At 54.3% G+C, this 24,140-nt stretch overlaps 1 protein-coding gene across 8 annotated transcripts in view; it reads left to right on the forward strand.

Annotated features, from left to right (window-relative positions):
- The window catches only part of LOC131664760 (potassium channel subfamily T member 2), a 94,506-nt gene that overhangs the window by 56,278 nt on the left and 14,088 nt on the right, over nucleotides 1-24,140 (forward strand). For 4 of the 8 annotated variants that reach the window (XM_058936101.1, XM_058936097.1, XM_058936099.1 and 1 more), the window contains 13 exons: nucleotides 6,732-6,811; nucleotides 7,974-8,073; nucleotides 8,652-8,850; nucleotides 13,576-13,650; nucleotides 14,324-14,407; nucleotides 14,478-14,572; nucleotides 18,487-18,670; nucleotides 20,523-20,687; nucleotides 20,795-21,015; nucleotides 21,094-21,291; nucleotides 21,348-21,574; nucleotides 21,639-21,926; nucleotides 23,849-24,010. In XM_058936101.1, coding sequence (XP_058792084.1) covers nucleotides 6,732-6,811; nucleotides 7,974-8,073; nucleotides 8,652-8,850; nucleotides 13,576-13,650; nucleotides 14,324-14,407; nucleotides 14,478-14,572; nucleotides 18,487-18,670; nucleotides 20,523-20,687; nucleotides 20,795-21,015; nucleotides 21,094-21,291; nucleotides 21,348-21,574; nucleotides 21,639-21,926; nucleotides 23,849-24,010 — 2,078 coding nt within the window. The remainder of the gene's footprint in view (nucleotides 1-6,731; nucleotides 6,812-7,973; nucleotides 8,074-8,651; nucleotides 8,851-13,575; nucleotides 13,651-14,323; nucleotides 14,408-14,477; nucleotides 14,573-18,486; nucleotides 18,671-20,522; nucleotides 20,688-20,794; nucleotides 21,016-21,093; nucleotides 21,292-21,347; nucleotides 21,575-21,638; nucleotides 21,927-23,848; nucleotides 24,011-24,140) is intronic. The other 4 variants (XM_058936100.1, XM_058936103.1, XM_058936104.1 and 1 more) reach the window with 1 other exon arrangement.

Consider the following 24,140-nt stretch of genomic DNA (forward strand, 5'->3'; position numbering starts at 1 on the left):
GAATTGGTCGTGGCAGCCTCGAGGCTCCAAATTCCCTGGAGTACGTCGCATTAGGCGTGTACGTCGAACGAACGAAACCACGAAGAGGACGTCTTGGACGTGATCTTGGTCGCACCGCGAACAACGTGTCGACTATAGTTGCAACTCTCACCACAACAACGATCATCTCAAAGCGACGCCCAACAAGAGACACCACGCGATGTTGATCTTTTGCGAACACGCACGCCCAAAAAGTGTTGTTGATCTTTCGATCTGACTTGAATTTGGTGTGAAAATGGCTTAGTAGTGGCGCGGCGATGCGAACGAGACTGCACGCTCGCCGAGCTTTATTCGCGGCGTTTATTTGCGGAAAATTGCGGAACGAGCGAGGCAGAAGACAAGGAAAGGAAAGGGAAGGCATCGACGTGGGCAGAGCCGGCGAGCGAGCAAAGTTGGTCGCGTGCGGCCGACGTCCCACGACCGACGACCGAATCATTCAACTGGAGACTCGAGCGCGTTTCTCCGCTCCATCCTCCGGCACACCCGCGCACCCGCGCTTACCTGTTCGCTCTTCAGCAGCACGCAACTGACTGGCGAGCGGGCCCGTGCTTCGCTCGGCCGACAGTCGTGACGCCTCCAGTTTGGCGTCGCGAACACCGGGAGAACGCGGCTCCATTGGAATGCCCGTGAAGGCTGTACGGTGGCGAAGTAAACGCAGCCGTTCCGCAGTGCTCGCTCCGTATGACTCCATTCGCCGGCGCAAACTAGCGACCGCGGAGCCGGCCCGTGAAATGGCGAGGTCGCGGACCGCGGGCGCGTCGCTTACGAGCGGCCGAGCGTGCCGCGCGGAGCTGTCGTCGAGGGCTGTACTACCGTACTACATCTGGGCCGCCGGCCTGTCTGCTAACCGTCTGCTAGTAACCGCGCCGCCGCGTCTTCGTCTCGGCTCTCTCGGCGCTCTTGGCCGGTCGCCAGTTGCCAAGACTGGGCCGCGAGTCGTCGCCCATCGAATGCAGCTTGGTCGCTCGGTCGGATAAACGAGTGAAAAGCGCGCGACGAGACCAAAGCCTAGCCAGGGCTCGGTGGCTGCAACTCAAGTAGCGCCCCGATACGCGCATCGCTGCTCGCAAGTCGAGTCGCCTAGACGTCGCGTTGACTCTGGCTATCGATCGCGCGCGGCTGGCGTCGTGCAGGCCAAGTGCGCTAACGAGGAAGCGTCGACTAAATGGTGCACGCGAAAGTACAGCGATCGCGACGCTACGCGGTATTCCGTCGGCACTCCAGCGACGGGCGCGATGGCAACGTAGCTCGGACCGTCCGTCAGCTGCATGCCAACCGAACGCCGTATCCATGACTGTCGAATAATCTCGATCGTGCATTCGTTTAGCTTCTAGGCGCCGATTCGAGCCGCACGAGCCACGAACGAATACGACGATCGTACGAAAGCGCTCGCCCAGGTCGATTTCTGGTTACTTCGACGACCAAACTACAGCCGAACGAAGCAGGCGGTAGGCAACAAGTTGCTGAAATACTTGAAGAGCAATTAGCAAAATGTACGAGGCTGCGGCGGAGCTGCGAGTGGGCGGAAACGATCGGTAGAACGCGAGTGTGAAATCGCCGCTTTATCGGTCGCTTTGTCGGCGCTGATCCGGCATTGCGACTCGACTAGCGAACGAACGCCGTGCCGGATTGGATTTGTCGCTGCTCCGCAACGCACTCGGTGTTATTACTTGGATCGGAGACACCGACGAGCGAAATAAATCCTCGCGTGGTTGTGTAGACAGAGCAAGCGACGCGCTGATTCCATTGGCGAACCAATTGCGACGAGAGAAACTTGTCGATCGGCGATGGAACGTTCGAAAGGTTTGAAAGGTTCGAGCAGCGTGGAGCCTCGACGAGAGGAGCTTTGCTGTCGGTCGAGCGTAAAGCCGAACGAAGCGCACGCGCACGCGCAAGCGAGGCGGGTATCAACGAAAGCCAGTGCAGTGCACTGACAGAGTTGAACGGCTAACAAACGAAATGGCTGGCTTATGAGTCTTGGGCTGCAGCCAATGAGAGCGCCGGATGATTTGGTTGGAGCCGATAAAAATCATTGTCGCGGAAAATTCAATTTGCAAATTAAGCGCAGCCTCTCGTCGCCGCCGGCCTGTGCGCTTTATTTGGCACTTTTCATCGAGTGTAATTCGAGTACAGCCGTGTGCAGCGAAAGCTCGCGCACAGCCGGGCTTCCGCGCCCGTCGCCGAATATCACGCTCTATTGCGCTCCGCTCTGTGCACGCCTCGGCCGCGCTTGCTCCGACACGCGGCGGTACTCGTCGCTAGCCTCCTGGCCTCCTCGCCTCCTCGCCTCCTCTCCACGCTGCTCGACGTGCTCAACTTGGCTTGGATTTTCATTTTCTTTCTCTCGGACGAGCCCAGTTACTTCGAGCGCTGTCCAATTCATTGGCCGCATTCAGAGCCTGGCACTTGTGCATCTTCCTCCTCCGCAATCTTCGACAGTGAGCGGTCCGACGAAATCCCAGCGCATCAATGACGACGGTGATGATGGAAGCGACGCCAGCCAACGCAGAGGTGCGCCTAGGAGAGTACACGATTGATCGAGGCTTTAAGCGTCGTGTTGTCGATGCGTGCCTGCCGTCTGCCGTTGATCTCCAGTGAACATCAAGTTGGACGGCTTGGCGCTTGGCAATTTCGCGGGAGGAAGTGCCAATGGTGAAAGGGATCCGAAGGCGAAAGTCGAAGCATCGGCTCGACCCGATCACGGAGCAATATCTGCCCGTCGTTCGGGGACGTTGACTGCGGCCCGACAGCCGACTGACGAGTCAAACAAGGGCCAAGAGCAGGACAGCACGGAGCGGGCAAGGGGCAAGGGGCGCGAGGGGTCGCCGCCGTGCTCTATGCGCCAGAGAGGAAAAGCAGCTAGCTGCATAATTCATAGCTTGACGCCGAGGTAGCTTCGTCTCTCTCTCTGTCTGTGTTTGCAAGCAGTCCGAGCGAGAGAGAACGATTCCGTCGCTAGGCTGTGCCCGAGGGACAAGGCGTTTATAGGATTTGCAGACCCGGAGACAGATTGATTTATTAAGCGTTTGATCAACTGCTGCCAAACGACTCGAGCCTCGAGAGCTTTCGTTCTTTTGCTATTACTCATTTGGCAGCTATCGCTGATTACGCCGTAGCTCTTACGACTGCTAACCAAATGTACGCAGCGTCTGCGTAAATATTTGCTCGCGTGCGAATTGGCCAGGCGCCCGAGTCAGCTGCGAACGAGCGGTACAACGTAACGAATTTGCAGAGCGAGCTCCAAGGTGGTCGGCGCTGGCCCATTACGGATCGCGATCGATCTCGAGGGCCACGACAATCTCATTAGGACGCTCGTACAACTTGAAACAGAGGAACTTTGTATAATTGCCGAGTGGCAAGTTTGATGGCGGACGAGCCAGCCGAGTGGCACGTGACGCGTGCGTCGATACCAAGTGAAATGGACGACGGAGTGCGCGGAGCGGCGGACAGCAGGGCCGGGGCCGGGGCCGGGACCAAATCGGACCAAAGTAGACAGGAGAGCAGCTCCGTCTTCGCTCGTCGTCCGTCAGTGGCAGTCGGCTCTTCGTTCGCGCGTGTTTGCTTGTGTCGGGCGTCGCGCGACTCCACTCCATTCCACTGCGCTAGATTCGGCTGACATATTGCCTCTGTTTATCGGTCTCTGGTCGACGAGTTTATCGGCTGCGGGCCAGAAGGCCCGAAATTGATCTTCGTGAACGGTCCTCTTGTACTCCCTCTGCGAGCTCTGGAAAAGCGCTCCAGAAATCAGGAGAAATGACGCGTCTGACGAGTACAACGAGAGCAGGCGCGTCGAGCGCAACAAGAGAAAACTTGTTTGGGATTCTTGAATATTTGCAACTTGGAAATCGTATAAAACTCTGAGCGAGGAAAAATTGTACGCTCAACTTGGCAAATTTAACTTGGACGATGCAGGCTGAGATTCACACGAGACTGCTATTATCCGAGTTTTCTCTCAAAGCACTTGATAACATCCTAATAGAACGATAACAGAATCCGATTGGACTAGGACTAGTCGGTGGTGCAAGTTGACCTGGCACGGAAAAACTACGGACCTACTCGGCGACTCTAGTCGGCAAAGCGAACTTGAGTCAAGTCTGTGTCGGCGCAGCCCTGTAGATGAGCTGGTTTGATGCATGCACCGCAGACCATTCGACGCGTGTTGGCCCCGCCAATTCGGTACGGAGAATGGCTGTCAAGTTGTTTTGACAAGAATTTTACGAGAGGGCAACAGCTTTGCAGCTGCGAAACAATAAAAATGCATGCATCGGCCTTTTCAACGTCGGCGGCATTTATGCTTTCAGCGCCATCGGGTAATAAAGCCAATACCTGTTTGTTCGTCGTTTTTTGCCCTCCGTTCTGGATCTCCGCTTTAGCTCTGTGCTTTTACGAGCGACTCGTAAAGCATATGGATTTTTTATGCGCCGCGTTGGAAATACGCCAATCGCGCCGAACAATGTTCAGATAAATTAGTCTGATATTGCTTTGATCAATGGGCACAGCGCTATGCTAAATCATTATTCAGATGGAACATTGAAAACGTAAGTTTTATCAGGCCACAGGCCCGATCGATCGGGTATATCAGGTATCGGCCGCTGCCAGCACTGACATTCAACAACGATGAATATTTGTTTTTAATTAATACGTTTCAGCTGTTCGGTTGGTCGATCATTTCACTGTCGAATCGCGCGGGCAGCCGCGGAGTGGCTATCGACTGGAACGATCGATATTCGATGGAAATAAAGCAACTTGCGGCACCGGCAATAGCCGGCTGTTATTTGACGCGTCGAATCGGAGCGCGAACTGGGAGCCGATGCGAACAAAGCTGAAAATGAAGCAGACAGCGGAGCACCAAGTTCTTAACGAATTATAACTGGCGAGCGAGCGCCCGGCGGGCAGCGTCGGCAATCGTTTGGAGTTTGCGCGTCGGTCGGCGTCGGTCGATGTCTCCTGTCTCGGCGAATTCACGTCCGCGCGGGGACGGCCGGCGCCCCTTTCGCATCGCGCCTGGCAAGCCGGCCGCGCTGCCGAGCCGCAAACGCCAGAATAGAGAGTCTCGATCGGAGGGTATATTTGGCAGCGCCGTTCTCCGTTCTTGCTCTCGGCGTAGCTCGCGCGGCCGCGTCTCTCCGGATAAACGCATCGATTAATCTCCCGGCGAGGCTTCTTTCGCTCGATTGATCCGCCCCGTCGAGAGATTAATCGTTGTAGTGCCAGTCCGTGGCTGAGAAGCGCTTCTTGCAGCTCGACCGCCTTGCTCCTCCCGCCAACCGCCTCCTGCGAAACCGCCAACTTCCTAATGAGCTGCCTAATTATTTCGGCCCAATTATTATTTCGCCCCGCTCCCGTCGCTCCAGGACCACCTATCGATAAACAGCCAGACAAACGCTCCTGGGCATTCGGTCGGCATTCGTCGGACGCCTTCAAAGTCCTCTTCCACTCGGTGCGTGACCTGTTGCAGTCGCGTCTTAATCCTTGCGTAAATCGAGATCCTATCGCTCTTCCGACGAACGCGGTATCACGCTATCGCCCGACTGACCTTCCTGCTCGTGCTAGCTCGGCACACAGTCCGGCAACTGTCCGATCGAAAAGACAGATCAACTCGGCTGCAAAATATTCGTTGACGAACGTTCAATTGGGACGAATTTCTCAGAGGTATATCGGCCAGCAGGAGTTTTTAACCGCAAAAAAGAAGCGAGTGCACGAGCAGCCAGTACGCTAATATAGTTGTGCACGATATGAACTGGCAACAAACTTGACTCGTGCAGTGCCGTGCGGGCGTCCTTGCCACGCGAGTACGACCGCGCGTCAGCTGTCTATTTTTAGCGATCGTCGTCGTCGTCGTCGTCGTCGTCGGAAAGCCCACGATGACGTCACGGACCCGTAAGACTCGACATCGGCAAACTAGTTTGGCTAGTTCGGCGACCTACATGATCCTTATGTGCTATTCTCTGAGCACGCACGGGAGCAGTTTGCCAATTAACAAGTGCAAATTTCACGACTTCCGACGGGCGGCGAGCCACTACATTAAGTCGACACCGTGTTTTCATTATCAACGATCTTGAGAGCTGCCGCGGATACTCAGAGCGGACAGGTCTTGAGTCTAGCTGCACTGTTTTTCGGGCATTTCGGCCAGAGTGAAGCGCTAACGCGAGCTCGCAGATTGCTTATACTCAAGCGAGCGTCTGCTGCTTTGACTTCCAAATCTTTTTTATTCGCGTGAGCTGTTTGAAAGCTCGAGATGTAAACACAGGCCATTCCAATATTTTCAATTCAAAGTTAGCTCAGCGCCCTGTACCACAGCTCTCTTCTTTGCTTTTCATGTTGGTGCTGCTGCTGCTGCTGGCGCTGCCATGCTGTTATCAAAAGGGGACCTATTCCTTTTCCTTTTCCACCAATACCTTTTTACCTTGCAGCTTATCGCGGGGCTTCCGTTGCTTTGTATATTACCATGTGCACCCAAGTAAATCCTTGCCATTTGGATTCCCCAGAAAGTCATACACGCGGAACTGCCTCTCCCTTAAAAGCTTCTCCGAGCAGTTCAGCGCCAAACCATCCTATTTGTCTTGCTCCACGCTCTGATATTTCAAAACTTGGATAATTTTAACATTTCAATTCAATGACAACTCGAACAAGTGTATGATTTTAACGAAAGACGCGCGATCGAAAGATGATCCTCGTTCTTTCTGTTACAGAGTTCGCGTGGAGTACTATGTGAACGAGAACACATTCAAGGAACGGCTTCAGCTCTACTTCATCAAGAACCAACGCTCGAGTAAGTTAATTACTTTCAAGCGCCACCCCACCCTCTCTCTCTTTCCCTCTCTCTCTCTCGCACACACAGCCTGTCGGCTCCCACCCCCTTTGCTTCGCAGCTTCTACTCGACTGCTTCGTAGGCAAGAGCTTGCGCGCGCCAAATTCCGTGAGCTACTAAGGAAAGGCGTCGCAACACCAACTCATTTGAACGGCGACAAGTTGCGTTTAACCAGTTTGCAAAGGGAAGATAATTTTTCTGGAGCGGCGTGTACAATGTGCCGTAAAAAGTGGCGCTCTACCGAGCGTTAGCCTGGCCGCAATGCCGCGAGCTTAAACTGCAACGAGGCCGTTCCGCGCGCGCAACTCCTGCTTTATGCGCGTGTACCCGAACGTATTGGGATCGTGCGTCCGCGGAGCGACATACGAGCGGAGCCGAGTCGACGGCGGTGGCGCGTAATCTCGCTCATAAAACAAGGCTCCTACCGATAAATGGCCCCCCGAAGATTTCCTAAGCCGAGGCCCTGCCGTACGTGGTCGAGCACGCAGCGTACAGTACAGCATCGCGGACGCAACGCGCACGCGCCAGCCTGACGCCGGTCATCGCTTGCTTTCTCTTGTTCTCGCATCCGTTGGGCTCGGCCACTCGACGCAAGCCGTTCGCGTCGTTCTCGCGCGCACGAGATTCGTCTTATCCGTCGTGAGACCCGTCGATCGATCAGAATTAGGCAAGTCGGCCGGGCGGTACACTGCCGGTACAAGCCCGAGACGGAGGCGATCGCGCCAGCGTGTCCGCAACGGCGCTCGAGACGAATGGTCGCGGCTGGCGATGTACACGGCTCGCAGGCCCTTGCACCGATCCAATGGCTCGGACATTGCGCGGGGCTGCTTTGGCGCTCGCCGGCCGCGGCCGAAGCAGCGCGAACAAAGTGAAACTCCGACACGGCGCACGCCAGCAGCAGCGGCAGTCCCTCTGTTTCGTCGGCCGGCCCCGCCTCTGTCTAGCGCAGCCTTCTACCGGAGCGCGACCGCAAACCCGGCAAACGTTTGCCGAGTCGATATTAGCCTTACGCGCCAAATTTACCTCGCAGCCGCCTTTCATCTGTCGATCGCGTCGACTGTTGCTTGCCGCGGCTTTCGCCTTTCTCCACCACTCTCCACTCTGATTTCGCTCTGCTTTCAGGTCTGCGGATACGACTGGCCAACCTCTTTTTCAAACTGCTGACATGCTTTCTGTACATATTCCGCGTGGTCACCGACAACGATCCCACATACGCCGCCTGGTAAGACATCGCGTGGACTTGACCGATTATCGATTTGCGAGCGAGCGAGCGAGCCAGCCATAATACCGGAGGACATATTATTGCTGCCGGGGGACGCCAGCAGCGCCAACGATAGCTTCCTCCGGACCGTTTTCACGGAGCACTGCTTGTTTCGCGCCGTTTTCCAGTTAATTAATTGTTACCTGCTCCACCGGAGCACCTCCAGTCGAGTTTCGCAGACGTCGACGCCTCTCGTCTCGCTGCGAGTGAAATTCGGTTTTGCGCAACTATCGGAATCTGTAGAGACGCAGAAAGGGGCGGACTAGTTGGAAGCGAAATAAAGCGCGGCACTGTAAACAATCCACGCCTTGCACTCCGTGTTCGGGGGCAGAGAGAGGAGAACAGGAAAAAAGCAGCGACGCGCGCGACAAGGAAAACGCAATCTGGGCGGAAGTGCGGAAATGCGGAAATGCGGAAATGCGAAAATGCGAAAATGCGTTTGATACAGACGCGTGGCCGAGACTATTACGCGGCAGCGCGTCTCCTCTCCGGCGATAAAGCTGTTGCCGCGAGATAAGCTTGGGGCTCGAATTTTGCAGTTACGGCTGTACGCCCGGCAACAAGAGCGAATACCTGCTCTCGCAGAACCTCACCGAGGAGGAGTTCCAGGAGCACCCGACCATCAATTGGGACGCCATACTGTGGGTGCACAGGCCCTTCGAGCTCTGGATCATTCAAGTGGTGCTGGCCATGGTCTCGCTGACCGAGGCGCTGCTCCTCGCCTACCTCGGATACAAGGTATTGCTCTACAGGTCCGCTGGTCCACTGGTCCACGTGTGCCGTCGATATCTCCGGCTCGGCGAATCGATCGGCGGAGCGCCGTGCGCGTAAGAGGAAGGCAGGGAGCGCCCATTCAGCGGAATGCTTCTTGCTTGTTTTACAGCGCCGCTACGGCGGCATGCCCGCTCTCCGGTTGTCGGATAAATATTTGCAAGCTGCCGCCGCTAGACAGCCCTAGCTCGAATGTGTTTACAAGCGATGGCGCACTCCAAATAATCGCCGATAAAAATTTTCATTTGGCTGGGTGCGCGCGGCAACGACGGCAACGACGGCAACGACGGCAACGGCCATCCCGAATCGGATACTTGCCAGATCTGAAAAGCTCGGCGAATATTCGTCGTAGAGCCGTTGCGGCGAATTACACGTAGGTAAATGCTCGGCAGCTCCCTCGAGGCCTTCGAGCCGATCCTGTAGCCGTCGTCTTGGCGCTGATAACGGCCACAACCAGAGATCTCTCCTTGGCCTCAGCCTTTCTCGCAACGGTTTTACGAGCTTTCGTGTTTTCACCTGCTGGCTCGCTTCTCGCTTTATCGTCACGAGCATCTTTTCAGATTTCACGCCTCAGCCTGCGCGACGACTCCTCGCGGGCTTGCCGTGTTTAAAGAGCGCCTCCATTATCCCGGCTGTCGGGCGTCAAACTATCCTCGCCGACGATATCCATAAGCGATCAAAGCTTCCACTATTGGACTGTTTTCGCGTTTTCGCATTTTCGCGTTTTCGCATTCGGTCGCCCGGAAGCCCGGGAAAATTCTCATTTTCGTCGATCGCGCGAGCATTGCAGTCCTTTCCGCGATCATCCGTAAGTGTGCTCGGCGAAGGAAAAAGGGATGCGGGCTGCTCGTAAAAATCATGACAGAATTACTTATACAATCCGACAGCCTGGAGAGTGAGGCGAGTCAAGCCGTGAAATGAGAAATTAAAGTTAAATGAATTGGTGGCTTTTCCGAGCGAAGATTCCACCGAGATAAAGCCATAAACACTCGACACAATGCGAATTTCTTAGCGTTGCAAGCTCTGGAGAGCGCCACTCGTAAATAAAACTTTAAGAGTTCCATTCCTCGACTCCTTCGCTTCTTTTCTTTGTGTGTGGCTGTATAGGCGTGTACAGATGTATGCGTCATTTGTATTCGCGCGTCTTTCATCGCAGGTCGTTGCAAAAGTTTGCTTTCTCTCTGGCGCGGCGCGGACGCGGACGCGGACGCGCGCCATGTAATAGCCCCCGTCATTTCATAAACTTGCAGCGGCGGCAGCGGCGGCAGCGGCGGCAGCCGGCTAAAAGTGGCCTTTGCATAGCCTCTGCGCTGCTTTTGCCTTTTGCGACAAGTTGCAGGAAATTTTTATCGCGCTCCAGCCAGTCAACTTTTCCCTCCCAAGTGAATCATCGAAGCGACAACTCGGCTCGTCCGCGCACTTTATTCATTTTGAAGTTGGCTCAAAGCTCGGACCGGGACTGATTATCGACCGAACAGCCGATCCGAGCCTGCTGATCGGTCGACCGGGCGCGACAGGGCTTCTCGAGCAATCGGGCCTCCTCACCGACAACACAAATCAGTCTATTCTCTCGCTAAGAAATTGTTGCGAGCGAGCGCCTGAAAGAAAAAGCGCCGGCCAAGTGGAGCGCGGCTCTGGGCTGCTTCCGCTTCGATTTGTTTCGTCGTTGACGCGAGAGCGTCGAATCGAATTACCTCTTTATTTGCTCTTCTCGAGACGGCAGAGCAGCGAGCGCGAGGAGTGACGGCAGCGGAGAAACACTTTTCGTTTGTTTCTAGCTGCTCGAGGGCAAAGCGCCGTCGAGCGCCAGTGGCGGAATTCCGCTTCGAGACAAATCAATTTTTTCACCAAGTCAACTCGATAAGCGTCGCCCCCCCCCCCTCCTCCCCCCTCCTCCTCCCTCCTCCGACTCACCAGTCTCCAGTCTGCAGGCGGCCGCCAGCTGCAGTCAGCTAGACCTATACATCTCCGCCGGCAGATCTCATTAATGAAAAGGCTTGGCTGCTCTTCTGCGGGTGTGCTTTGTCAATTCCGTTACGTTCCATGGCCGACGTGCCTTCTGCTCCTCTTCCTCTTGTATGTTTGGCTTTTTACCGGTGGCACGGCAGGCTCTCGGTAAACAAGCGATCATATCGTCGAAGCAGCGTAGACGTAACGAGGCGCTCAAAGCCATTTCCTCGACAAAGCTCGCTCGCGCTTTTCGAGATCCGATCCCGTTATAGGCCAAGCACTAATTCCGCACCGATTGCCGATCGAGAGATTTGGATTGTCATCGATCTGACTGACGCCATCAGCCAAAAAATAGGTATTACACGAATCGCGTAAATCGCACAAGCTTCTTCGGTTGTTTTCGGTCACTTGGTTAGTATCCTGGCCTCGAGCTCGTTTACACGGGCCAGTCAAAGTCAACAAGCACCTTTGCATGTTGGAGCGAACCGCCGCCGGCTGTATTGCATATTCTCTTGGTCGCTTTCAAATGGCTTTCGTCTAAAATGCTAAAATCAAACAGCTCGTGAAAATTCCGAGTGGAGGATTAGGCAAGCGAGCGCCGCGTCTACTTTGTTCCTCAGCCTCTCGAGCTCAGCGGAGTTCGGCTTACGCTTGTCCTGCCATGCGCAAAACTTCCGTGCAACTTGAGCTTCGAGGCTTTCGTAGGTTTCTTCAAAATGTCCCAATATTCGTGACGTGATATTTGTCATTGGAGGGGCGATGATCGTTCGGTCGCTAAATGAAAATTGTCGGCGACGAAAGCCCTGAGCATTCCATAAAGCTGTGAGCACAAACTCAAGCTTGTCGGCGGCACGGTAAATGAGTGCGGCGCTAGTCGCTCTTCGCTACTGAAACTCCTCGAGCTTCAGCCATAAACTCTCACTGAAGAGACTTAGCTTAGACGTAGAAATGCACAATAAAGCTATATCTGGCTGATGGCGCCTTCTCTCGTCGATTTCACGAGATTAGCAGAATAACGGAATGCCTCGGAAATATTTTTCAACGGCTCGTGCGAAGCATCTTTAAAGCTCTGTTCGACGGTCTGTGGAAGAGGATTGCTGGCAAGCGAGAGTGAAAGTTAGGACAATGTAATAACCGTGGGGTAAAATGCTCGAGATGTAGAAATATTTAAAGTGCAAAGTCTGGCTGGGCTGTTGAATAGGTAAGGGACCTCGACTAGCAACGATTTCCAACTATTTTCGTGCATTATTTCATGTATCCGTGGAAAGTTTTGCAACTGGCCGTCTATTTCAGACTGCAGTTCTTGAAATATTTGGTGGAGCGCGCGCGAGAGCGAGCGTATATAGACTCGAACGGCAGCGGCGTAACCGGCTGAATGGAAGGCGGCTTTGCGCCCGAAATCCATAGTAATTGAAAAGTTAAAAGTCAGATAAGCCGTGGTTAGTGGGGCGAGCGCAATCGAGCCGTGAAATCAGAGCTATAACGACGCTCCGCCATGGCCTTATGAAGTAATCAGCGGCGAATCGGTCTTGGCAGCTTGAATTCTAATTCGGCAAGAAAAAGCCAAGCCGAACCCGGGACCCGGCTGAGACGCCGCGGGGCTTTGCGCGCACCAAGCCGTGTCGAATGATCTCGAGGTGCACAAGGAGACCAAATCTTCTCCGCTCCGTTAACGTAACCCACTCCCCCACTCCCCCACTCCCCGCCTCAAAGCAAGAGCACGCGTATTTTACGCACCGGAAGCAGCCCAACGCAGCTGCTCGGCTGCTCCTCTCGACCGACATACGCCACTGTGATCTCCTGGCAAAACAATCGAGCCCACCGCAGAGACTCTCCGAGCCTGCAATTTTTCACACTTTTCAAGTGTCACCGAGAAGTCAGCGGCAAGCTCCTTGCTCGAGCCTCCATTAAAATCGATCTGACGAGCTGGCTGCTGCAAGTAGAACGCAAAAGAACCAAATCGAAAATGAACGAAGCTGTCGTCGGGCCGTGGCCTCGCTCGTTTTTTCCCATTTACTGCCGCAAAAATGAGCAGCGCCGCCCTGTACGTAGGACGTTTAATTACCAGCGCCCGTCTCAACTTCGCTCGCGCCCTCCTAGCAATCTAGGTCTCAAAAATTTCGGCCTCTTTGCTCCTCTTTACTCGCGCACTCGATGCAGAAACCAAATTAATGCGCATAATTAAAAAGCCGAGTGTGCGCGTCGTCAAAGCAGGCCACTGCTCTGTGATACAAGTCAGGCTAAAGGGAAAGACTATTACTCACTCGGTGCGCGGGCATCACCGGGAAATTTTATCGATCCACCGACAGCTAATTTTCAGCTTAAACCTGCCCATTTCACCTGGAATGCTCGTAAATGATTCAACTACGAGGCGTTACCCCGAGTAGCGTCCGTGATAAATAAAGTGGTCCTCGCAGAAGCTCGTCGACTCCATATTTCCCGGTTATTTTTCTCTTCTTGCGCATGCAAGCCAGTCGTCACGGGATAGCTCCATTGGATTTGCCCTGCGTGGCCCTGCTCGTCAACGTTTATCTACTATCAGATCTACCGGCGTTTCTTTTCCAAAACTTTTCCGACTCTCCAAACAGCGATGCGACAATTCCCTCGACAACATCGGTATCGATGGAAACGGCAAGCAGATATCGATGGCACTGCATAAAAGGACCAAAAGAACTGCCTCGCGTCTAGCTCAATTATTATTATTATTATTGTGCCACTAAATTGTTGTTGCATTGTCCGCAGGGCAACATCTGGCAGCAGCTGCTGTCCTTCCACTTCATTCTGGAATTGGTCAACACGATACCATACACCATTACGGTGAGTGTGCATCCGCGCGTATAACTCTGCGGGTCGCAGGTGCACGCGTGCCTAACCACGCGATCGTTAATAATGTTAGGCGCTCGCGTGTGTCGTGATTCAGCGATTCGGCGATTCGGCGATTCGGCGATCGAGCGCGCCCAAAAATTACGACAAAAATCACGGCAAAAGCACAAAAATTACCGAGACCCATGCCGTCGTCGTCCTGCTTCTCAGCCGAATCCGCGCGACTTTGGAGTCATCGCATACGTCAACGGCAAAGCTTATCGTCGTCGATGAGTATTGTTAGCAGTGCGCTCTCAATGCGCATCGGCTATTGGCATGGCAGTGCTCGCGCAATTACCGAGGTTATTTGCTCGAGCGCCCTTTGACAGGTTACCGTCAAAGGGCGCCGAAAATCAGAGACAACGCCGCTGGGCGCGCCAAACCAGTACTGAACGCCAATTGGTGCGCATCCACGCGGCCACGCGGATGTTTACGCCGTCGACATCCAGCCGCAGGCGCATTAGCCACGCGTCGTTTACCCGCTGACGGGCCGGCCGCGCGCATTAGCCGCTTTTTCTCCGATTTCCTCTCGCTTGGCGAGCGGCTCGTCGCCTCGTCGCCTCGTCGGCTCCATTGTTTGCACCTTTGTCGCGGCGCCTCCGACGCGACTCAACTGGCCATTTTTCAGCTGCTGTACCCGCCCATGAGGAACCTCTTCATACCGGTGTTCCTGAACTGCTGGCTGGCCAAGCACTCCCTCGAGAATATGTTCGTAAGTAAGCTCGACTGCACTCGGGCCGCTCTCTTCCTGCGAGCGTCTCACCTGCCGTTCTCCGTTGCAGAACGATCTTCACCGGGCAATGCAAAAGTCCCAGTCGGCCTTGAGTCAGCAGCTCATGATACTCAGCGCCACTCTGCTCTGCCTCGTCTTCACAAGGTCAGTTGATTCGATGCTGTTGCGCTACGGCGAGCCAATTAAAGTCTGACGGGATGACAAAACCGGCGAATGCTCTGACGGCAAACCGCTTGAGCTTGCGCGCGCGACCAATGCAATTAACCGCCTTCGAGGAGCTTCTCGCCTAACAAAGCGTTTTCAACTTGCTCCCTAATGCAATTACCAATTACCTTAATTTGCGAGTATATTTCGCGGCAAGAGTATACCTCCAAGTTGACGAGCTTTATGCCTCCAAGTTGCTCGCGCTCGTGGCTGCGAACGTTCGCCTAGTCTTCGTCGCTTCGCTCGAGCACCAACCAGTCGAACGCGTGAGCTGCGCCAGGGCTTTGATAAGCTTAGACAAACAAGACAAGTTGGCATTTTGCGCAATTCAGCCGACGGCTCAGCCCGGATTGTTCAAATACGTACGTTCGAGCTGACCGTCGACGGCCATGTGTGCCTTGTCTTTGCCATGCCAAACTCAATTTGCATTGTACAGTCCGGCCGACCGGGCAGCTTCGATCGACAACTTTCCAGAGTAATTATGCGACCGTGAATCGTTCAAATTTGCTGCACGTTGTAAAAGCTCGGCACGATATAGCGCTCCTTGATTGAACGCTTTTATTTTAGCCTTCGCGGGTTATTTCCGTCGGTTCCATAATAACAACGCTCAAAGAAGACTGCATTAGATATGAAAGCACGGCCACTTTATAAAAAGCCAGCGGCAAATGACGGTGCTATTTTTCAATCTGCTTGGCTATGCGCCTGACTTGGATGCGAATGCCGATGTTCTATGCCTCTTTTAATTCCGTCGAATCAAGCCCACTCAGTTTTTGTACCAACAACGATGCGCTTTAGGCGAAAATAGTCGTTGCATGGAAAAATAGCAAGCATTGCTATTTTCCTCTACGGCAGCACATTCCACTGGACGAATCGATTTCCTTGATGACGACGATCGCCCCCCCCCCCCTCCTCCATCCCCCGATCTTGACAAATGACGTCTTTCTCTTGCTACAACTTCGCCACGGCATTTCAACTCGAATAGTCGCTGCCTCCGATAATCGAATTATTTTCTCGGAACTTTCTAGCCACTAAGGCTTTGCCCCGGTTTTCGACAGCCTATATTGGAATCATATCTCCAGCTGTTCGAGATCATTCGTAAATGGTCTGCTACAACAGCGATCATGCTGTTCGCGATAATAAGTTGATGAGCACAGCAGCGAGCCTCGAAATGCCGAGCGGTCAAGTTGAGCGCAAAAGAGCGATAAATATGATTTGATTAAAAACTCGCAAAGGGACACACGTCTGACTATTTTGTGAGCTTTCAAAGTAAATCCTCGAAACGTCGATGGGTCAGCAGAGCCCTTCTCGCGGACTGGCGGACTATTGAAAGCGATCCCAAAACGCGCGAACAAGAGGCGTGCACGCGGGAGCTCGAGGGGGAAGGGATAAAAAACGAGCGGTTGATTGGAAAAGAGGACGCGCGAGACTAGTTCGCCCGGCTCAAAAGGCACGATTTCATTTGCGAGTCATTTCCTGTGCGCGCAATACGTGAGCCGCGCCAGCCGTGGCGCGGAAGTGGAAAAGCGAGCGAACGAGAGCAGACAGAGGAGGCGCATATTTTAACGCAGCTATTGCATCTGCATGCCGATGTAAATGCCACGCGTTTCGCGCCGCCACCGAATGAATGCGACGCCGACGCCGACGCCGAGGCCGAAGCCGAAGCCGCGCCAAGTGCAACTCTTCTCGGCGACCTTATCATCTTTCAAGCTCTGCTTGTGCTCCGTCCCTACTCCTGTGCATTTTCGCTTTTCCGCTCATTGTTGCCACTACCGGGGGTGGGGGGCGTCTCAGAGCCCGATATTAAGTCTTTGATCTCTTGATGGCCAACTAAACGATAGCTCGAGATGAATCGCGCGATACGCCGTACGTGCAGCGTCTCCTTGGCCGCGTTCCAAGCTTAAAAGCTCGTTTGACTCGACTTCATAACGCGAGCTCGGCGGTACGTCATGTCATTAGAAAACTGTTAGTCTAATCTTCCTTGCGCCCGGAGAAAATGCAAGGATGACTTTAGGGTGCTACAGGCGTCGACGAAAGTTGGAGGCTGCATATAGCAGAAGGGTGGCAAGCAGGTAAGACCTCACTGCTTGGGCGTTTGATATCTGGCGGGGCTCCGTCGACTCGACTCGCTGTATTCGCGACGGAAACTTGAAACGAGCAAGCAAGGCGGCAAGCTCCCCCGGTACAAAGTGCTGGGCTAGTTGCCGCCGCCGCCGCCGCCGCCGCCGCCGCCGCCGCCGCCGCCGCCGCCGCCGCCAAGTCGGCTGAACTTGCAACGACTGGACACCCGATCTCCAAATGAAATACTCGCGCATCTCCCTCTGCCCCGCGAGGGCTTGACTCAATTACGTAGGAGTTTAGTCACTGAGGAAATCAAGCTGTCGGCCGCCATTACCAGACCGTTCGCTATAACTTGCTTTTTTGGATTTCGACGTCTGACCAAAACGCACTTGTTCTACTTGGACTGTTCAATGGGCATAATGTGCCCCTGCTATTGGCATCGGCAACATTGTATTTGACGATCGATCGAAGCAGCACGAGGAACAATGAGGAGTAGAACGAAAGCACGCGCGCTCGAATGTATAAGTATAGCGAGTACGAGCTAGCGAATCAGTTGGCGAGCAAGTAAGGCAACAAGTAGGATAGCTAGTAGTTAGAGAGGCAGTTTTTACGAGGGCGAACTTGCAGTCAGTCGATACGAGGTGTACACGCAAATACACGTGTACTGCGTGCGCGCGTCGAATCGATCCGAGCGATTTATTATTTAGCGGCTTGAGCTGGGTGCCGTACGTCGCGCCGGCAAGCGGCTCGTAATAAATGCGTCCTTGACATACGGAAAGTAATATGCGACGCAATGAGGACTCCTGGATTCTACATGCTCTGTCGCTGCTTTTAACCGTCGTAACTTGGATTTATTGCGCTGTCCATAGCGAGCTTTTAACGTCGACTGCTTATTGCACTGCCGTTAGTCATTGCTATCGACAACTGTTGCCGCGCTCATTTGTCCAAAGCCTTTCTTCGAAATGCCCCCAACCAGACTTTCTGCTACGCTACTTCCGGGCTGCTCCCAACCAACCACCAAACCAAATTCACCCAGCGATCTCGATGAACGATCTATTTGCGCGCAAAAGAGAACGTTGCGGAATGGCTCCCGCGCGAAGCATCGTAAACCGGCAAGACATTGTCGAAAACATCGCGAAGCAATATGCGGATCCGAGGTATTATCCTTATCCAGACAAACGCTAAAAATAAAAGGGAAAAACGAAGAGACCGAAGTTACGGCGTTGCGCTTGGTGCAGCTAAAGACGAGTCAATCGAGCGAAATAGCGTGTACTCGTGGAACATAACAAATGGAGGCTTTGCCGGGGAGGACGGTCGATTAAACGATCGCTTGATTTACAGGCCGAGAAACGGATTGCGAGCGTGGCGCTGGTGGGTTTGCTCTTCGGTAAACGAGGCGCGACGGCCACGTTACCTTCTCTCGGCAGTACAAGTCAATGCGATTTGAATAAAGCTCCCAAGTGCACTCGAAGAACGCAGAGTCCGTGTATTCCCGTAATTATGCAAGCCCCGAGTGTTGATGCGGTCGAGCACCAGTGACAAAGATTCGCCGAAATGGCAATCACGAAAGTGGCGGGGCTCTGCAGTGCTCATCGTCAAACACAAATTTTAACGATGCATGCACGCCGCGCAAGTCTGTATGCATAATGAATGGACGTCCCAGCTTGGCGACCGTTCGATCGGTCGGCAAGACGTTCAAGGCTGCGCCGCTAACGGCGGCCCACGACTCGCCCGATGGCCATATTTTCAAAGGGAACTCGCCGATTGTTGCCAATTGGCTCGGACGTGTGTTGCAGCGTCTGCGGGATCCAGCACTTCCAGCGAGCCGGCCACCGACACCTCAACCTCTTCCAGAGCACGTACTACGTGGTGGTGACCTTCTCGACCGTGGGCTACGGCGACTTTGTGCCCGACATCTGGCCCTCCCAACTCTACATGGTCATCATGATATGCGTCGCCCTCATAGTCTTACCGACGCAGGTGAGTGCCGAGCCAAGCTGCCTCCTTTCGATTCTCTCCGCGGACTTTGGCGACGCCAGCCTCCGTGTCGCGAGAGAGCGCGTAACGATCGGCCGTCGGTGAAACGAGAAGCGTTTCATCGCCGGCTCGCGCTCCCGTCATTTTCAATTATTGCCGAGCTCTTTTACGGGCTCGTTAATTCGCGTTGCACCGAGCGCACCAATTCGGCCGGCACTGATTGTCGAGCGCTTGCCGAGCGTGTGCGCCGTGCGTGTGCGAGCACTGAAACCGAGATGACGGCGCCTGCTCGGCGCTGTCCAGCGGCTTTTATAGATTTTTTATGAGCTCGCAAAGAGTCGTTTCGAGCCAACTGCATTGCCAGCTTGTCTCGCTATCGTGAACTTCACTTTTTCCAAGTCCGTTGTCTATCGTCGCTAACAGACGCAACTACGCGTCGCGAACCGTGCTCTTCGAATTAGGCGTTCATAGTCGGCAATAAAGCTAGATAATCGAAATTGATGAAGCGGCAGCGCGCAGAGAAGCAAGCGGAATTATGCAGGGCTGGGGCGTGTGTGCGCGCGTGTGCGTGTGGTGGTGTGGTGCGAGTGTACGAGAGGATGGGGCGTGACTTGCTGCCAAATTCAATCTCCGACATAATTAATCGGATTTCGCGCGCTACATCGGGCCACTGAAAATCAGTGAGCTCTCTCTCTCTCTCTCTCTCGCGCGCGCGCGACACTTGTTGCCTGGCTGACTGCCTTGCCGCTTGACGGATGGCTGGCAGCTCTCTCACTCTCGCCACCGACGCCACCGCCTCGCTACTGCGACAGCTACTAGCCTGTCAACTGCAACCTATCTGAACGCCTCGCATGTTGACAGCACTTTCCCCGCGTACAGCCTCTTTGCTCCTCCTATTTATTTGAGCTTTTTCATGCTTTTAACCCCCCGCCTAAATTAACTATTTTAATGAAAATATCGGAATATTCTTTCGGCTCTTCTTTTCAGAGCAATTTTCAGTTTTCTCGCGTGCCTATTTCATATTGTTTCAAGCATTCCTCAACGGTCGACTTATTGATGAACTTAATAAGACTACAAAGTCCCGCCATGCTTTTATTGGTCCCTGGAAAAGTGTGCTATCAAGTGGAATAATGCGAATACAGTGAGACGATGAGGTTCTTTAACGTTTTAGCATATTAAAACGAGTAATGAAAGCGAACTACAAAAAGGAACGCAAAGAAAAGCCAACGATGAGATTTAAAAAATTTGATCCTCTTTCGACGTTCGGTGTACTGGATTGCTAGATATATAGATATAATGACTACAAAATGCAAAATATAACCCAATTGGCCATTGTCTGTGAGCGTGTGATATGCCTGATCTTTTATCGTCATTGTTTCCTAGTTTTTTTTCTTTTTTCCTTTCCTTTTTTTCCCCAGCGTACTCTTCATTGCTTTAGCCTTTTTGTGGGCTCGCGTATCCATGCATATTGAGCTTAAGCTCGAACGATTAATATTTGTCGCTCTTCGCCTGCTTTCGAGCTTCCCTGTCAAAGTTGCTCTCAATCTGAAAGTCCATCCAAGAGCCGATATTTTTATGATTTTCGACGAGTAAAGTCTTTGAGAAGCGAATTGATGGCAACTGAGAGAGATTGACGGCGGCATTGGCTAGGTTCAATCGGAAACACGGCAAACGAGCCGAACGGATAATTATGCGAGGAGAGGCTGGGAGAATGTAAATAAGCGCGATGATGGAAAAGCCGCGAAGAGGAAAGGAGGCGTAGAGGCGAATAAAAATCGATAGCCGCGTAGGCAACGGCTGCGCGGCGGTGCTCTGCCGGTACAAAATCCAAATGATATGCATGTCGTTTGCCTAGTTCGAGCAGCTCGCGTTCACGTGGATGGAAAGGCAAAAGCTCGGCGGCTCCTACTCGTCTCACCGGGCGCAGAGCGAGAAGCACGTCGTGGTCTGCAGCACGACCCTGCAAGCCGATACCATTATGGATTTCCTGAACGAATTCTACGCGCATCCGCTGCTACAGGTGAGCCGAACGAGAGGCTTCGCTCGCCGCTCGGTCGGACGGCGCGCCGATCGGGCCGCGAACGGAAGCCGACCCGACGGCCATGCCCACCGCAATTCCCTTGACAGGACTACTACGTGGTGCTGCTGTCGCCGATGGAGCTGGACACGACGATGCGCATGATCCTGCAGGTGCCGATATGGGCGCAGCGGGTGATCTACATCCAGGGCTCGTGCCTGAAGGACGGCGACCTGGCGCGAGCGCGCATGAACGAGGCCGAGGCCTGCTTCGTGCTGGCCGCGCGCAACTACGCCGACAAGACTGCCGCCGACGAGCACACTATCCTGAGGTAAGCCCCGTCGCTGGCGCGAGCCGAGCCGTCGGCAGGCCCGGCCTCAACGCTGCTGCGCTCGTCTGCCCGCGACAGGTCCTGGGCCGTCAAGGACTTCGCGCCGAACGTGCCGCAGTACGTGCAGATCTTCCGCCCGGAGAACAAGCTGCACGTGAAATTTGCCGAGCACGTGGTCTGCGAGGACGAGTTCAAGTACGCCCTCCTGGCGAACAACTGCACGTGCCCCGGCGCCTCCACCCTGGTCACGCTGCTGCTGCACACCTCTCGGGGACAGTGAGTAGCGCCGCCCGACCGGCCCGACCGAGCTAACCGACGCGCGTCGCTCGCAGGGAGGGCCAGCAGTCGCAGGAGGAGTGGCACCGGCTCTACGGCAAGTGCTCGGGCAACGAGATCTATCACATAACCCTCGGCGACTCGCGCTTCTTCGGCGAGTACGAGGGCAAGTCGTTCACCTACGCCTCGTTCCACAGCCACCGCAAGTACGGGGTGGCCTTGGTGGCCGTGAGGCCCGCCGAGCTGCCCGAGTTCTACGAGGACACGATACTGCTCAATCCAGGTAGGTAGGGCCGCGCCGGTCAGCCGGCCTGCGCCGAGCGTCTCACGCCTGCGCGCGCTTCCAGGTCCGCGGCACATCATGAAGAAGACGGACACGTGCTACTACATGAGCATCACCAAGGAGGAGAACTCGGCGTTCGTGGTGGCCAACAGCCAGGCCGCGGGGGCGGAGCCGAGCCAGGTGCTGGTGGCCGAGGGGGGCAAGCCGGCGGCGCCCGGCGCGCCGACCACGCCGGGAACCACGAGCACGCTGGCGACGGCGGCCAGCCTGGCGACCGCCGCGACCGCCACGACCGCCACGACCGCGTGCAGCGGCGGCCTGCAGCCGGGCGTCGGCGCGGGCGGCGGCAACGGTACGGCGAGCGCCGGTGGCGCGGCCGCGGCGGTCACTCTAAGCGTTAGCACGCCGACGGACGACGAGCTTGGGCGCGACGGCGGCCCGAGCGAGGACGAGCCGAACTCGAGACCGGGTACACCCGCGAGCTCCGCAGCGGTTGCTCGCTTGCAACCCACACCCCCTCAAGTTGTCTTGCAGCTCCTCCCTAGCACTTCCACACTACTCCAACGCCACAACCTGCTACTCGCATCCGATGCCCAGCGTGAGTGTCGCATGCGCAACGCCATCTCTCGTCTCTTGCCCGTCTTCTTCTTCTTCTTCTTCTTCTTCTCCTCCTCCTCTTCTGCGTAGGCCACGCTTTTAGTTGTCTAGGGGCGCTCCACTACCTCCTCTCTCCCTCTCTCCCTCCGTCTTCGTCTACTCGCTGTCTCTTCTATTTTTACTTGGTTTCCATCGTATGCTGTCCTCGCAACCGCTTGCTCGCTTGCCTATCTCCCTTTGTCCCTCTGTCTGCACCGGTGCTTCTCGCGTTGTGGCATCCCTTGGAGCAGCGATCGCCGCCGCGCAAACGCCAGACGCGCCACTCGACCGCGCTTTCGTGGACAGCACGCAAGCTCATTGGCATCGCGCTCGTGTACGCAACGAGGTGCAGTGGCCCGTCAGATTTCCATAGTCGCGAGCGATGAAAAGCACCCGAAAGCGACCGAAAGCGACCGAGAGCGACCGAGAGCAGCAACGTGGGGCAGAGGGCAATCTACTAAAATGACTGACGGTCGTGCGAATGAACATCGGGCGGCGAGGTGTGCACGGAGCCGCCGTCAACCTCGCGCACCGTCTAATTTCTAGGTCGCTGATGCTGCTGCAGCTGCCTACGTCGCTTTCCCCGGTTACATTCTCTCCGTTGTCGAGATTTTTATTCATTCCACGCGGCGCTTCTCTCTCTAAAAGGAGTGACGCTATTGCAATCGAGTATTTGGCCAAAGTCAGTGCAGTCTTAACTCCGCTAGTCGCGGTTCTCGGCAGCTTTCATAACTGCTCGTATGCATCAAGTTCGTTCTCCGGTTCACACGTCGTATTATTTGAATTTAGATCGATGCGTCGACAATAGCAAGTAGATCACTATTGCGCATGTGAAATAGCTGGAGCCGGATCTCCAGTCGTCATTGCGTCTTACCAAACTGGCCCTCGGCCGTCAATACGTGCGACGGTACAGCGTAGTGCGATAGCTCCCCTTCGAGAACTATACCAGTTCACTTGACATATCGTAGTAACTGAACAGATGTATTTTATGAATTTTTTTAAAAGGATTACCCTGTAGACGCATATACTCTAATTATTTTCCTATTTTCTGTAAATACTGTTACTGGAATGCGAGCGCACAAGAGCACGTTAGTACATTAGTTGATGACATTGACAATCTTGATTTGTTTTTTCAATTCCTCATGAATGATCTAGCGTGCAATGTAAGTAGAGTGCATCAGAGAGCGATGCATCGAGGCGCATTGATTTTGGAAAATGGCACAGTCGACGAACCGTTTCGTCCCGAGCTACAACTAATGAATCGATAGGTTCATTGTTGGAGCTCTCTTCTACTTATTATTTCAATGAGGCTGTTTTGCCGATCGAACAGCTACTTTGGAGCGATTTTCAGGCTGTTTTCGGATGCCACTTGAGAATGCACAGACGTTAACGTATAGAACTTGATTCTGTCTGGTCCATCAGAAACGTTCGCCACTTTTGATCTGGTCGGCTTAGCAATACATACAATATATGAATTGTCAGCACGGCAATCGCGAGGATAGATTGATACTTGGCTCGTAGCTGCGACGTTTAACAAAGAAGTTGAAATAGAAAGTGGGAGATAGCCAGTGCGAGCGCTCGAAAAGCAAGCGAAGAGAGTGCGCAAAACTAACGCAATGTCGTGTGTTTACACTGTAGCAACTTATCTGGACCCGGGAGGATTAGGCGACTCGCGGCAGTGTTTAAAGGACGGAAGTTTGTCGCCGCAAACGCCGATGACCGGAAATCACCTCGATGTGCCACGCTCGCTCGAGCCAAATCCTAATCTTCTCAGTCCCGAAATTCTCACTCAGAGGAGAGGTAATCCATTTGGCATTTGCCGGATGCGGCCAGGCCTGAGCTTAGCTTTATCAAGCTTATTGTGGCATTAGCGCCTGCCACTCCGACGTCGCCGCGCGCGAGCGTGCCCGGGCCGGTTCGGGTTTCACGA

This window comes from Phymastichus coffea, unplaced genomic scaffold, assembly GCF_024137745.1.
Source record: "Phymastichus coffea isolate CEN01 unplaced genomic scaffold, Cenicafe_Pcof_1.1 PCOF00045, whole genome shotgun sequence".
NCBI classification, from domain to species: Eukaryota; Metazoa; Arthropoda; class Insecta; order Hymenoptera; family Eulophidae; genus Phymastichus; species Phymastichus coffea.